Below are 17353 nucleotides of genomic sequence, written 5' to 3' on the forward strand. Positions count from 1 at the left end.
AAATTGCTGATGCTCCTAAAAACAAAAAACTTTTTTTTTTCTATGTATACCTCTAGTTGGGACTTCATAAAATAATTAACATTATTCTGTTGTTACAATAAGCAGCATGCACTGTATTTGGTTAAATTCAGTATTGTCTTGTATATTTCATTATGCAAAATTGTTTCATCAGTTTATCCTTTATTAGAATAATGAACACAGAGCAGTACAGTTTATTGACAATTTATTTTGTGCATACAAGTAATTTTTTACATACATAGAGATTATTGTTTGGCCATGGTACTGGCAGTTAATTTACATTTATTGTGATCCTTTAAATTATGCAAATATTCTGAGCACCAGTTTATTATATTTCCTTTCTTATACTTTCTAGCTATTTAGTCACCTGTTCACTTTTCCTTTTTATTGTAACATAAAAAACTAAATATATATTGGGGTTCATTCCCCCTTATTCACTGTACAGATATAAAAAAATATGTCATCTTGTGTCTGTCCAGATAAAAATTCAAGATAAAATATTCATGAGTGAACACTGCCAGAAAGTTACACAAAACCTCCAGGGGAACGTAAAAAGGCATTGTTCAAAAAACATCAGAGTCAAATAAATTGAGGTACAAAAATGGACCCATAAACCATTCATCAACCAATGTGACAGCAGATATATAAAGTATACTTACAGTTCTAAAACCCTTTCCTAAATTCTGCATATTTACACAGATTACTCTTTCATGCAACTATTCTGTATATGTACAATACATTCTTAGTTCTTCTTGAATATGGCTTATTGATAAATGGAATGCTATATAAATCATTTCAATAGGAAGAGTGATGATGTCTTCATAACTCTAAAATTGATAGCTCTAATTTCTAAGTATACCATGGTATTCCTGATACATGATATCTGTGAGATTGTACAAATATTGTGCTGGTTTCAGCAACATTCAGTTCTCTATGCATAGTATTATATACTATTGCTTTATTGCCATCATCAATACCTTCACATTTCTAGTTTACATTAAACTACCTTTGCATATATCACTAGCTCACAGCAAGCAAAACCCTTATGGCTTTAGTTTGTTAATTTCCCTTCTATAACATGTATGGATTTGTGATTTATGCAAGCATGCATCTATGTTCTGTTGTTGAAATATATGCAGTGGATGATTGTTTATTCTAGCAGCTACTGCTGTGCACTGTTATGCAATGCAGTACCCCATGCCTTGGGGTAGAGCAATGATGACCAGGTCAGGTTATAAACAGTTAGTATCTTCACTTCAGGCAATGTTGTGTTGATTAATAGGATTTTCCACAATATGCACTTCCTGCCTTGGGGTGTAGGACCCTGGGGGTGTGATTACACCTTCCTGTGTCTTTACTAAAGAGTTCTGATAAGCTTGTAGTACTCGAAATGCTGAAAAAAAAAATGTGTAAAATATTTTGTTACAAGTATTAATTCATCTAGGTATTAAGAAAAAGTATATGGCAGTAGATTTTGTAAAACAAAATCTACTAATATTCACACTCCTACAGTAGCTATTTCTTTGAAAATGACTCTATAAAACTCCTTTTTCTGAGATGTTGATATTTTAATTCTCAGTGTTAAAAGTGGTGTCAAGAGATGAAGAATATAATGAATCTAGCAAAAATAAGAAAAACCATGGCACTCCAAATATAGCTTAATAAATTCAAATCCAAAAGGAGGTAAACATGTTACGATTATAACTACTGATTTGTTGAGCTAACAGAATTCATCATTTATTTACCCAAAAAAGAAGCAAACTCAACCACATAATTCAGAAATTTCCAACACTTCTTTTTAAAATGTGAGCAAAAAAAAGTTTGATGAAAATTGTTTCAATTACAGATATCCAGATATTTGTAAATAGAGCATGAGTTTTAAATTATGATTTGTTACAAAACTTCACTGTGTACTGGATTGCCATTGTTTGTAGTACATGCTTTGTGAAAGGGTGTCACTCAATAAATAACATGGATTTCAGTATGGTTCAAAATATGCATTTTAAATCCTTAATAAGATTAGTCCCCAGACAAAATTCAAAGTTGTGTGTCTGATTATAGCCATAATCTCTTAAAAGATTTAAATAAAAAATTCTATTAGTTGTGGCATATGATGCAAGGAAAGAAGAACTTATGCATCATCTACCAAAAAAAAACTACCCATATTATTAGTCCACCCACTCTAATAATTGGTGTAATCCTTCCTTAAATTTATTCACACTAAGCACTTCCACAACACTAGATGGAACTTTGTTCCAACACTCTGGTAGAAAGCAAATTTTTGAACATCTATCCTGCAGTCATCCTTTTTTCAATTTAAATTTAGCTCTTGTGTTGGTGTGTGTCATTCAAGAAAGAGTAAAGATGCCATTACATTTAGTTTATTCCATCAGGTTTCCTTGCTGGTGTCTAGCTTTTACAACTGATGTCTTTTGTGCTAAGGAGACCCTTCTATGCTTGTGAATAAACTTGTTGATCTTCCTCTGCTCCCATTCCAATAAATCCACATCCTTCCTCAAATGAGGTTTCTGAACTATATGCAGATTGTGGGATAATTACCTCGTTCCTGTATATCATTACCAGAACCCCATGAACTGCCCTAGCACCCTGTTTGCGCTGATCAGAAAAGTTCGTGTTAGACTGTACAATTACCCCTAAGTCTTTTATTTTGTTTCATACTACCTTGAGTGTAGCAGCATCCAGATGGTAAGTTATTCTGTTGCTTCTATTATCTAAATGCATTTATCAATGTTAAACCTCAATTATGACATGTCAGCCCATCTGCCTAATTTTTCTAGGTCTTCTTACAGTAGTATGTCTTGATTCCTTTCATTAACCATTCTGCAAACTTAGGTAACGTGCACAATGCATTAACTTCAAGTGTGTTCAGCAATTAACAGACATGAAAAGTAAATATTGTTACCTTCTTAAAGATTATAATTTTATAGAACACTTAATAAAACCCAATAGTTTTATGTTTCCTAAACTTAGTCACTCAGTTTAATCACAACTGTATTATATTTAATTATACTTTTTTAAAGTCTCTTCTTCTCTCTTTCTGTATCTTCACAAGTCTTAAATAACAAATAGACAACCGTACAAAGTCTTTCCTTGTATGGTTGCACTTTTGTCATTCTCGCCATGTGAGCTGCCCATCTTTGGGCCCTTTCAAGAACCTTAGTGTCTTTTTTTTTTTCAGATGAGGTCTCCATACTTGACAATGGGATTATGACCTCCCATTCTTTACAAGATATTGTTCGATAAATCATCAATAGGACACCATGAGCTTTCCTGGCCGCCTGTTTACACTGCTCAGAAAACTTCTTAACTCCAGATCCCTTTCTTCCTGTACGGTTTTTAATTTGACCCTACATTCTGTTGCTTCTATTATCTAAATGCATTTATCAATGTTAAACCTCAATTATGACATGTCAGCCCATCTGCCTAATTTTTCTAGGTCTTCTTACAGTAGTATGTCTTGATTCCTTTCATTAACCATTCTGCAAACTTAGGTAACGTGCACAATGTTTACACTGCTCAGAAAACTTCTTAACTCCAGATCCCTTTCTTCCTGTACGGTTTTTAATTTGACCCTACAAAGTGTATAACTTATTTTGGGGTTGCTATTTCCCTTTTGCTGCATTAAAATATAGCTGCCACTTTTCTGACCAGTCTTTGAAGCCTGTTCAAGTCATCCTGAAGGAGTTCTGCTTGGCACTGATCATTAACAACTCTCCCAATCTTTATGTTGTCTGCAAATTTTGACATTGTGCCCTTTATCCTTTCATCAAAGTCGTTTATGAAAATCAGAAACAACAGTGGCCCAAGAACCGATCCTTGGAGGACCCCACTTCTGATGTTCACCAATCTGAAGAATATCCATTAATCACAGCCCTCTGCCTTCTGTCCTGCAGCTACCCTAGAATCTTTTCAGTAATCCCAACATGTTCCAGCTTATACAGTAATCTCTCATGAAGGAGTGAGTGAAATGCCTTGCTGAAATCCAAATAAACTATGTTGAAAGGAATATTCCCTACATTTAGCTCATGAGTAACTGGCAAAATAGCTTACCAGGTTAGTTAAACATGATTTTTGCTTAACAAAACCTGTTGTGTGACCTTCAGAATGCTATTTCTATCTAAATGTCCCTAGTTCACCCTTAGAACCAGCTTTATGTATTAGCACTTCTTCAATCCAAAGGAAACTCTCCCAAGTTTGAAGATGTCCTCACAATTAAGCTCAATGATTCAATACTCCCTGAAAATTACTGGATATATGCTATCAACTCCAGGAGCCCTTTTACTTGCCTTTAGGCTCAAAAGTTTTCTAATAAACAGTCACTGTAATTTCATATGGCTCAGCCTCTTCTCAGCATAAATGGTCTTTCTTCAGTAAAGACCAATGCATGGTATCTGTTCAATCCATCAGCAACATCTGCTGGGTTATTGAAGACTTTCCCGCACCCAGTGTACAAAGATTCAATCCCATTCGATGCAAAGCTAATGGTACTTAATATATGCATTTTAAACAATTGATCGATTTCTGATTTTAATGAAATTTGGTGTGGCTTAAAAAAATCTTTCTAAAGAACTTAAATTTCATGAAAATATGTCCACTGGGAATTTAGTTGTTACATGCAGGCAGCCAGTGGACAGACATGGTGATAACATAGGTGCTTATGCATATAAATATGTTTAAGCCTGATGTGCCTTCAATGTCAGTAATAAATATTGAAAACAATAAGATGTCAAATGGCACTGATTAGGCCATCTGCTTAGCTTCCGTACATCTTTTTTGCAGTAACATACCCCAATCCTTGTCATTAACTATGCAGAAATCCTTTGTAAAATGAGGAGCCTCGCCATGCCCTCATCAACATTGTTAGTAGATATAGTACTAACAGGACAGGACAGGATATGCTGCTTATCCTGTCACAGATAATGTCATCACTTTTATATTATGACGTCCAGATGTAATGTATATTAATACATAGAAAAAAGCAATGGTTATTATAATTAGTGCTTTGGTTTATGATACCACATTTTTGCCTTATTGCGGTTTACACACGTGCAGTGATTATTTTAACATCCCGATTTTTTCTTGAAATCAGACATGTATGTCCAGTTAGTACTGTTTCTTCATAGAGTTCTCTGGTACCGTATCTGTACTCTTACCAATCTGACTGCTTTACAGAAGAGCATTAACCCTTCTAATATGTTTTTAATGGTTCATAAACATTGACAGTTTCATTTTTAGTGATGATTTTGAAGTCAAATTAAAGTATTTTATATATCACTTGATTTTAATTTTTTTATTTCTGTTCCCACTTCTGCTCCACATCAATGAACAGCTGTATTCTTGTTTTTATTATCAATTAAGATCTATCCAAAAAGTGATCACAAAAAGCAGCATCCACTGTATTAAAAACAATAAGATTCCACTGATAACTTTAATCTGTGAATAATGACTGACCCATAACTTTTTATGAAAACCTAAAGGTATTAGTATCAAGTATTGGTTTGGCTGAGAAGACAAAAGATATGACTTGAATTTCTGCAAATTGTAAATTTCAGGAAATACACGAGAAGGAGATTGTTCCATAAAACAGACAGAGAAAAAGTTGTTTCTGTGAATTTGGAGTTGGACAATGAATGGATGCTGGCTGATTTGGAAGAAAGTGGAAAAATTATAGATGCCATTTAAGGTATCTATAGAAAAGGCATGCAGCAGAAAATGAATGGCAGTGAAATAGAGGGGAGAGATTCTGTGAGAGATGGGTCATCAATTAACATGATTGCTCTGTTTTGAATGGTCAAGAAGTTTGAGAGAGATTACAGGGCATAACCCCAGATGTCAGAACAATATTCCATTACAGAGTGAGTTGTTAAGCATTAAACAACTCACACAGCTGAAAGAGAAAGAAAAAACCCCCCAGTGTTTTGCACTTCTCTTTCACTCTCAGCATGCAGAGGAAGCAAGCTTTATGATGTGCTTATCCTTAATAGAAATATGTTTTCTTGTTTAGAAATCTGTCATAAAAGCATATGAGCAGTAGACTTTTTTGTGGCAAATACAACAGAACTAAGTTTTTTCCCCTATTGACAATAATCTGGAGATCTGCATGTAAGGAAGCAGTGGCAGATATTCAAAAGGTTTAGACTGTTTATGCAAGACAAGGTTTCTTAAACTAAAGGTGGAATGTAGCGTACTATCATCGGCAAAACTATGGACAGGATTTTTCCACTGAGTGGAGAAAGATCATTGATATACAAGAGGAAAAAAGTAGTGAACCTTGGAGAACACCAGCACTGAATGATCAGAGAGAAAACTGAATACCCAATTGATAAAAACTATCAGAAGGGAGTTTTTCAGATGGAATGTTCTGAGATAGTTTGGGTTGACAGTTGATGTATTTCTCCATTACTGGGGAAAATGTAGAGGTAATGTAATTGGGTGATAATTGGGAGGAATTTATCACCCCCCCCCCTCTTTTTTTTTAGGAAATGGCTGGATATGAGCAAATTTCTAAGCAGAAGTTAAAAAACAAACCAGTGGAATAAGAAAATGTCAGAAACAGAACAAGAACCATCAGGACTTGGAGCTTTCTTGGCATTAAAGGAACATACCAGGTATGGCAAGAGGTGGTTTACCAAGATTATTAAAACAAGAGTCAGAAGAAAAATAAATTTTGGCAAGTTAGTTACTCCTTGCTTGAGGATGCATCAGGTTGAGTATTGATAGAAGTTGCAGCTTTAGCAAGAGACTAGAATGTTCAACTATTAACTGCACAAGAAACAAGTTTTCTACTCTTTGCCTGTTCATATTTTAGTTCTGGACCAAATAACTTTTAATTGTTGTAAGCTTCAATGAAGCTGGAGATTTGGATATAAGCCATTTGCAATACACTACATCTTCATCTTGAACAGCTTTAGCAACTTCACTGGAAAACCAAGGATTAGGTTAGGGTCAAGATTTTATGGTGGAATAAAGGATCTACAATTCATACATATCATCCACATGATGCCAAACTAAAGGTTGTTTGCAGAAACATGAGGCTAAAATAACCATGAGAGAGACTCCACTGGAGAAGAGCCCATCATCAAGCTGTGGTAGGCAATAATTCCATTAACAGTGATGTTAATGGAATTAACACACAAATATATTAAAATACATATTAATATATTTGTGTGTATAGTTTAATATTTTTTGCAATTGTGGCCTCAACCTGAAATCTAAAAAATGGTTGGAAAACTGGCTGCATACTTGGAAGGATAGTTGGTGAGAAAAAGAACAAGGGCTTATGATTAAGACTGTTTAATGGGTAAACAAAGAAGTGTGAGGTCTTCAGTAATTGCAAAAGCCTCCACATTTCAATCAGCTGAACTGAAACCAGTTGGAGTTGTGAACATTAAAATCGCAAACACTTTCAAATGGATTTGGAAGAACAATAAAAGTAATGGGGTAGAATAATTTTAAGCCATAGGAGATTCAAAGTTTGGAGGTCTCTGACAAGGAATATCTGAGCAGACATACATGCAGACGTAGTGTTTGAGACTCAGAAAAATAAGTGGGGCTTGGTAGACTGTTTGTGGAAATGAGCAGGTTGTTGGAAAGTTTAGATCTTTTTGCAGATAAGCTTGTTCTGCTACTTTGACTATTCATGATGCATTTAGTGAAGTAAAAGTGCAGGGGTAACATATGAATTAATGAAATGGTGTACACACAGCAAGAATATAACTAGCTCCTTGACAAAATGTGGCCTGCCATACCTCCCAGACAACTAGAGGCAGCAGGCTTCTTGCTGATCTTGATTACATGCCAGGGATTTACTAATAGGTTCTGTCTGGTGGATGAGCTCCATTTTACAGCTGTACCTTTGAAATGTAAAAGAATATTGGATCTCAGCCTGACGCTCATCATAACCTCAAAAGACATTACTTCAGCTGCATAATGGGAGAGATGGGGATTGCTGGAGCTTTACTTTCTTTGGTGACAATGTTTCACACCACTTCAGCCCTCCAATAAGCAAAGTTGGTGGAATTGCACCAGATGATGAGTCGTCTACCACCTAGTGTTTCTTGATGACTGATTGCCATTCCCCTGGTGATGCGGATGCTAAACCCCAGCCCCTACTAACACGTGGGTGATCTCCTCTGGTATACTACATGCAGTGTTTCACACCGTGCATGTAGGTGGAGTATACCCAGGCTCACTAACAGTCCCACTACTATTAGTGAGCCTGGGTGTTAGTGAGTGGGACTGTTAGTAGACTAACAGTCCCACCACTACTGTGAAGGTGCAAGCAGAGGATTTAGGACAACTGGAATTCACTGAAATTTGACTAAATGGGATCTGAATATCAGTTTCATCAACATTTTAAACTCTCAGGTAGCCTGTCATAGCCCAGGGGCTCACATGTTGTGAGTATGCATTTGGCACACCCAGGGTCCTGAGCTGAATATCATCATTCTTCTCTTTATTGGTAATTCACTTCTACTTATCACTCTCACTCACAAGATAAGTCAGGAATTTTTTTTTTTTGGCTGGCGCAGCATAAGCCTCAGGCTTTCTTGCACTGTATGGTTAATAATAATAAACACCTGGAAGATTATTTGTGACAAACTTCACAAACCAAATTTACTCCTAATGCTTCAATTTGTACAGCAGTCTTTCATGTGGAGTAGTGTCAACATTTTATGGAAATCAAATATATGATGTTAAAATTATTATTTTTTTTTCATCCAGTTCCTTTTTGACAATGTCATAGTAGCAATTAGATTGGTTAGACAAGACTTTTAACAAATCTGTGTTCTGATTGCCATAAAATGGTATTCCTGTCAAGATAACCCTGCAGTACTTTTTTAATCACTGACTCCATTATTTTCTCCGGAACAGAATTCAAACTTACAGATCTGTAATTACTCACTTTCCCCTTTGTTTCTCCCCCACCCTTGTGAATAAGAGAGAGACATTTGTACATCTCCAATCTGTAGGGATGTCTTCTGAATTCAACAATGCTCACATAATTAGTGGATCATGGTAGTCATCTTTCTAAAGATTTGCTTACTTCTTTTTCTGTCTCTTTAATACAATTGAATAGATTCCATCCCAGCATCTTATTTACTTTTAGATTCAGCAATTCCTCTTCCGCTTTCCTCTCAATTATCACAATTTAGCTCCTAGAACATCAGATGTATACTTCTGGTGTTTCCATCCCTGAAAACTTTGTGCATGAATGTAGATGCAAAATATTTATTTAGTTTGTCAGCAACCTGAATAGGATCATAAATTGCTATGTCATTACATACACTTTCCTTCAAGTGTTAACATAGGCAAAAAAATTTAGCTACAGACCTCATAATCTCTTTTAGCTTGCTTAATTGCTGACTGCTTCATGGTTCTGTGTTCCCCCTGATAATTTATAATCATCCGATGAATTTTATTTTCTGCTGCTAGTCTCATCAGTTCCTTCTACCCTGCAGCTCCAACATTAACCTCTCATGAGAGCCTGAGTCGAATGCCTTACTAAAATCCAAATAAACTAAGTCAAAATTGTTTCCTACATCCAGCTCATGAGTTACTGTGTCAAAATAGCTTACCTAGTTAAACACAGTTTTCCCTTAACAAAACTGTATTGTGTGAATGGATGAATGTGGCAGGCTCAGCATCCTGCTCCTGCAATGTTTTCTAAATGGTATGTATGAATTCATGGCTTCTGTGATTTTTGCTTTAAAAGTATACCATAATTCAAATGTATTCACCCTCACTCAGCAATCTGCCCAATTCATAGATGCCATATAACACCTTAAACTGTCAAAGTTCCCTCTTCCGATGTTAAAACATGTGACTTTACCTTTAACTATTGCATGATCACTTGCTGACAACAGTTCCTGCACTTGTTCTGTGATGTCATCTGATTCATAAGTGATGAGGTCAAGTATATTTTCTGTAACGTGCAGGCACAAATAATAATCATCTAGTGTATTTAAAAAAATTTTTCCCCATGTTTAGTTCCTCTCCCACTTATTCCAATCAGTCTGGGGCAGATTAAAGTCACCCATAATAAGACATTTGCATGTGCATGCCCATTCCATCTGCTTGTAGACACTCTTGTCATATTCTTCACAATCCCCCGGTCTTGTAGATTACTCCCAACTAACTCACATCGTACAGATTCTATACTTGCAGATGTAACTTCAAAAGCTCTTTTCATGTTCAGGCCATTTCTGATAAGAAGCATAGCCCTCCACCCATTCTATCTTCCCTAAATACTTTATACATACCATAATGGAACTTGTCATCCCCAATTTCTGGGTAGTACTATGTTTCTGTTAGCCCTATTGTGTCAGCATTAGTTGTTCTAGTTCAAATTCAGTCATTTTATTGACAACACTGAAGATTACTGTAGACACAGTTAAGACTAAATATTCTTCTGTAAATATACACCCCTTGAAGTTATTTAGGCTTGTTTTCCTATCTTTCTCATTTGAAATGTTGCCAACATCAGCTGTTGTGGCAACAAACAAGAATTCGTAAGGTTAGTGCAAGCATTACTTTGACCAATATCAACAGATAAATACAGATCTATATTACCCTTCTTTCCTCCCCCTAATTAGCAGTTTCCCTTAACCCTTAAGGTATCCTGAATGATACTGGCAAAAATCCTAGCACTACCTTTGTTCAAACAAATACCATCTCTACAAAACAGATTCCTTCTACCCACAAGTGCAGGCCACATTGATAATTTCTTCCTAGAGTCTTATAGATTCCCTTAAGTCTTGAATTAATCCATAAGGCTTTCAGCATATAATCCTGCCTATTGTGTCTGGGCAGAATTGCCATATGTAGTTGTTATTTGGTTTTTAGGAGCATTAGCAACTAAGGCCATATTGCTCCGGGGATATGCGGTGGTCATTCCCTGACCTTTCCGCATCCTCCGTATTTGGTGATCACTGGCTCGAACCCCGGTATAATCAAGAAGCTTGTGCTACACACTGCTGCTCCTGCCCCCTGAGGCGCCGCCAGATGTAGTGAAAGACCCAACAGGCATCTTATCATGTAGAAGCACTGCAGACTTTGGCACATGATCTGGGAGGAGAGGTTTTGATAATCTCAAAGAAATCAGCAAGTCATGAAATTCAAAAGCATTAGCTGTCAATTAAGGCAATGGCAGAGATTTTAGTATTAGTAGTGGCGAATAATGCAACAACACCAAATGCAAGTTTGTTGGCCCCGAGTGCCAAGCGATATTAGTGACCACAGCGCCTTTTCATAGTGATTATCTGATACGCTTTACTGTATATACGTTTCTCCTGAGTTTCGCAAGTCCATTAACTCTTGAGCATTATAATTGAATAGATCTTTCAAATTATATAACCCAGAAAGGAAAGTACCTTTCTTTAACCCCCTTTTTATTTTTCGTTAATACTAACCTTCACTTTGCTTGGGTCACTAGGTGGCACCGCTCTTGCCTCCACGTGGCGGGGCTGGTAACCTGGGAGAAAAAGATAATCTCCCGGGGCCAAAAAGAGCACGTCATGAGTAAATCAAACTCAGACTTATCTGGGCTGCCAGATGCACCCCAGACATCAAAAAGAAAGATAGTTCTATTGCAGGAACTTCAAAACGGCAGAAAACTGACTCTGACATCTATCCTTCTCCAGCTTTCTTGATCATGCACTCAACTGGTGAAAATGCAATTGGAAAAATCTCGCCATTTAGAATACAAAAGGAATTAGAAAGCAGAGCTGGAGCTCCTAAGTCTGTAAAAAGACTTAGGTCAGGAGATATTCTGATCGAGACCTCTAATAGTAAACACTCAGAGCGACTCTTGAATATTAATCTCTTTGCTGGAATACCAGTTACTGTGACACCCCATAGATCACTGAACACCTCTAAAGGAGTGATCTCTCATTGGGATTTAATAGATGTGTCCGAAGAGGAGATGCTTGAAGAACTTAAAGAAGAAGGCGTTATACAGGTCAAGAGAATTTCCACCAGAAAAAAAGGAGTTCTGACTCCTACACGCAATCTCATTCTGACCTTTAATACACCACATCGCCCAGCATCCATTAAGGCTGGATATCTGGTCTGTAATGTCAGACCTTATATTCTAAACCCACTACGGTGTTTCCGATGTCAGAAGTACGGACATTCCCAGACAGCTTGCAGGGGAACTCCTGCTTGTGCAAAGTGCGGGTCAGTTGAACACAACTGCGAAGCCTGTACTGCTCCCCAACCGATATGCCCAAACTGCAAAAAAGATCATCCCGCTTACGCCAGAACATGCGATCGCTGGAAAACTGAGAAACTTATTCAGATTTATAAAACCAATCATAATGTGTCCTATCAAGAAGCAAAGCGAAACATCTCACCACCAACCCTTGCAAATAGATCTACATATGCTCAAATCACCAAAAAATTCCACTCAACCGCATCGCAAACTGAACTAACAGTACCCCCAAAAGAGTCTTTCTCAAACTACGTAAAAACACTGTACAATGCAACTCAAACTCAGGCAGTCAATACGCCAGTTTCTATACCAATCAAAAATCTCCACTCCCTGGATGAAGGATGCAAAGAAAAACAAATCGTTACTTCTGGTCACCAACAGGAAATGGATACTAAGGAAATACCCCCAGATGACCCAGTCCTACACATTTTTGTAGAAGAAGACATGGAAACAGAAAGGCCCTACTTTCGAAAGAAAGACAAAAACAAGAGTGAAAAACAGAGAACCTCAGCACCAAGAAAATGCTCGGAAAGTCTAACTAGAGATAAACAATGAACACAATAATCCAATGGAATTGTCGTGGTTTCCGTGCCAATATTAATGACCTATACGACCTTACCTCTAAATACACACCAATATGTCTCTGCCTCCAAGAGACGTATTTCAAACCTCAAGACACACCAAAACTGTCTTATTACAATATCTTTAGAAAAGATAGAACCGATCAAAATACTGCACATGGTGGTGTAGCTGTTATAACAAACCCATATGTTCCTGTCAAACAGGTCTTACTGAACTCTCCCCTCGAGGTAATAGCGGTCCGTGTAGCTGCTGACATCCATATTACAATCTGCTCCTTATATATTCCACCAAGCTTTTCCATCCAACAAAATGATCTAAACAACCTCATAGCTCAACTCCCCACACCTTTCCTCATTCTGGGAGACTTAAATGGTCATCACACACTATGGGGTAACAACAATATCGACCAAAGAGGAAAACTAATTGAAAAATGTTTAGATGATAACAACCTTCTAAATGACGGGTCACCTACTTATGTTCACCTTCCTTCTGGAACATATACTGCAATAGACCTGTCTATCTGTTCTGCAACTTTGTATGCTACTCTAAAGTGGATGGCAAACAATGATCCACTGCATAGTGATCACTTTCCCATTACAATTGAATTACTAAATAAACCCTCTTATCATCTTACTAGAATTCCTCGGTGGCTAATTGATAAAGCAGACTGGGAGATGTATAAAAAATTAGCTAAACTGGACCCTGAAATTATACAAAAATCCCCAACCAGGGAAGCGGTTGAGTATGTCACAAAAACTATACTACACGCAGCAGGACAAGCTATACCAAAATCCTCCTCAAAATTACCTGAACACCCAAAAATATGGTGGAATGACGAATGCCGTGCAGCAAAAAGAGACCAAAATAAAGCTTGGAATACTTTTAGGCGCTATCCAACCACAGCTAATCTCATTCAGTTTAAACGCGTTAGAGCAAGAGCCAGGTATGTTAGATGCAGTAATAAAAAGGCCGCTTGGATTCGCTTCACTTCAACCATCAATCAAGCAACTCCCACACATAAAATTTGGAAAACAATCAGGAAAATGAGTGGTAAATATCAAACGACACCTCAGCCTATCATGGAATGGAGAGGGCAGAACATTTCTGACCCTACCCAAATTGCCAATATACTAGGAGAAACTTTTGCCAAAACATCAGCAACAGAAAGTTACATACCAGCCTTCAGAAGATTCAAAGCAAATTCAGAAAAACAAAAGTTAAACTTTTCTTCAAAAGCAGAAGAACAATATAACTTACCATTCACTATCCACGAACTACATAGAGCCTTGTCAACATCTAGGCGTAGCACTGTACGACCAGATAATATCCATTATTCGATGATACAGGAACTAAGTGCTGAATCACTGCAGTCACTTCTTGATCTGTTCAATAGGCTCTACCGGGAAGACACATTCCCTGAACAATGGCACCACGCTACAGTCCTTGCATTCCTTAAACCAGGAAAAGACCCGACAAACCCTACTAGCTATAGACCCATTGCCTTTGCAAAATTCTGGAAAAGATGGTGAACCGTCGACTAATATGGTACCTGGAAAATTTCAATCTCTTACATTCTGCACAATTCGGCATTCGACAGAACAGATCAACACTAGATATACTAGTAAAACTAGAGAATTCCATTCGTAATGCATTCCTTAGATCGGAACACCATGTAATGGTTTGCTTTGACATCAGCAAGGCCTATGATTCCACGTGGAAGTATGGAATACTCCGCGAATTACACCGCCATGGACTTCGGGGCAATCTCCCGATTTTCATACGCAACTTCCTAGACAAGCGAACTTTCCAGGTTCGATTTAAAACTTCACTGTCGGAACTATTTTTTCAAGAAGAAGGAGTTCCCCAGGGCTCTGTACTTAGTGCTACACTCCTACAACTGAAGGGACAACTAATAGCAGTTCAACCCAGCATACGATTCTTAGGAATCACCTTAGATCATAAGCTTACATTCCTGGAACATATTAAAAGACTAAGAACATCCTGCCAAACAAAAATTAAATATTATCCGGGTTCTCTCAGCAACAAAGTGGGGAGCTGAGCGCCTTACCTTATTACGGCTATACAGATCTTTAATAAGATCAAAACTTGACTATGGGGCACCAGTGTATAGCTCAGCAAGGCCTAGTGTCCTTCGCTGGCTTGATCCTCTCCATCATAGTGCAATACACATTGCTCTAGGAGCATATTGCACGTCTCCAATACATAGTCTATATGCCGAAGCTCACGAACCCCCTCTCTCTATCAGAAGGCAACAACTTATATTACACTATGCATATAAAATAAGATCTATGCCTGAACACCCAAATTGGGAATTACTTTTCACCCCCCAACACAGCAGGTTATACCATAACCGCCCTACTGCTAACCGACCGTTAGGTATAAGAATAAGACATCTTCTAGAAGAACTTAATCTGAGTTTTGATAATATCTCAAATACCCCTCCACTATTCCTTGTTCCGTGGAGCATTACTCCACCTTTATGTGATAAATACCTTAATAAATGGGATAAATCTGCACTACATAAAGAAAATTTCTTGCAATTGTACCTTGCAGTGGTGGAGCAGTTTCCAAACTTTGTTGTAGTTCATACAGATGGGTCAAAGAATGACACCCACGTTGGAATCGCCGCAGTTTTCCCGAACATAACATTGGCCTACCAACTGCCACATGAGTTCAGTATATTTTCTGCCGAATTATTGGCAATTCAGGTTGCACTGAAGCATATCGAGACCTCCAATATTGAAAACAGTATAATTTTCTCTGATTCTCTAAGTGCACTTCAAGCCCTGGAAAACACCATGAACATCACCCACCCAGTCATAAAAGAAATAACAAACTCTTTATATACCTTATCTGAGCTTGGAAGAACCATACATTTCTGTTGGGTCCCAGGACATATGGGAATTCCAGGAAATGAATTAGCCGACAATGCCGAAAAAGCAGCCGACTTACCACCTGATGTACAGTGGAGAGTCCTACATCAAGATTATAGACGAATAATACAGGAAAAATGCATGTACCAGTGGCAATCAACATGGCAAAACCAACTTGAAAATAAGTTTCGAAGTATCAAGCCAAATCTTGAGCAATGGCCTTCAAGCCTCAGTGCAATTCGACAACAGGAGGTAATACTAGCTCGTCTCCGTATAGGTCACACTAATATTACTCATGGTTACCTTTTAAGAGGGGAGATTCACCCCCCAGTGTGATCACTGTAAAACAGTGCTTTCAGTGAAACATATCCTTGTGGAATGCACAAAATTTGCAATAGAACGCCAGAATCACTTCAATCCAGCCACAACTGAAGAACCACTAACGCTTAGTTCACTTTTGGGTAATAAAACAGATGTCTCAAAGATTTTTACTTTTCTCAAAGCAATCATTGTATACCACCTCCTTTAGCTAGTCAACAATCAGTTTCCTGACTCTCGATCCATAAAGAAATAGCATAAATACATAACCTATGTATGGCGCATTATGGCCATAGACACCCATGCGCCAAAAAAATCCCCAAACAAACAAACAAGCAAGTTTGTTCCAACAATCAACTACCCACTGGCTGCAGGCAAATTTATGCAACAGCAATCCTTGAACATGTATACAGTTCTGGATTGACAAGATTTTTTGAAATGGACCCTTCGATGGAGCACAGTCTAAAATTTAATAGAGGATTGGAGGTGCTAACTAAGAGAACTAGGTTTTGCAATAACAGATGAAGAAAAATGCCCATAATGAATTGTTTTTAATAACATCCTGAACTGCACCTTCCAAGAAAGATCGGGGAGGACTCGATGACTGCAACCTTCAGTGAGTTAATGTTTTTACTTCATATAAAACACGTTCATGGTGTTTTGTATTTCTTTTTGTCATAATAAGTAGTTATTACAAGTTAATTCTTTATAATTGATGAATGTTCGCCTCTTTTTTTCTTTTCTCCATAAGGCATGAGATTTTATTTGCAACAATTTTCAGGAATGTTCCCCTCGAATATTGAGTGTTTACTATATTAAATACATAAATTTTCATCAGCATATATTTTTTACATGGCACTAATGCCATTAAGAATAGAAGATCTCAGGACTTACTTAACAAGTACAGGGTAATGTTGGGAAAAAGTCATGAGTTAGGGTTACATTTGAAAGTGTCTGCAATTCGACCCAGACATGAAGAGGGAGTACATGATTGAGAGCTTGCTTGTCAATCATTTCGGCTGGGAAAAATTCATGGGATAGAATTTTTCTCAGCATGGTCTGTGCTTGCTAACAGGAGGGACTGTTTCTACAGGTATGGGGTACACTTAAATAGAAAGGGTGCAAGGATATTTGCTGATGCTATCGAGGCAGTGTTAGGTGGATCAGAAAACAGCTGGCTTGAGATGGTGGGATACACAGACTAATAGATTAACAACAGCTGCAGGCAAAGGAAACTTGTGCTTGCACTGCTTCTAGTGGAACATGCAGCAACATGGAGATTTAAAGGGCTGCTGTGGGTCATCTTAAA

General features: G+C 37.5%; 1 protein-coding gene across 1 annotated transcript in view; it reads right to left on the reverse strand.

Moving 5' to 3' along the window:
* Positions 1-206: 206 nt before the first annotated feature.
* LOC150080926 (protein NDRG3-like) overlaps positions 207-17353 on the reverse strand; it is a 274856-nt gene continuing 257709 nt past the window's right edge. The window contains exon 13 of the mRNA XM_090380617.1: positions 207-1411. Within this exon, the coding sequence (XP_090236743.1) occupies positions 1275-1411 (137 nt within the window). The 3' untranslated portion in view covers positions 207-1274. The remainder of the gene's footprint in view (positions 1412-17353) is intronic.

Source organism: Mastigoproctus giganteus, chromosome 9, assembly GCF_048544385.1.
Source record: "Mastigoproctus giganteus isolate SK-2022 chromosome 9, ASM4854438v1, whole genome shotgun sequence".
NCBI classification, from domain to species: Eukaryota; Metazoa; Arthropoda; class Arachnida; order Uropygi; family Thelyphonidae; genus Mastigoproctus; species Mastigoproctus giganteus.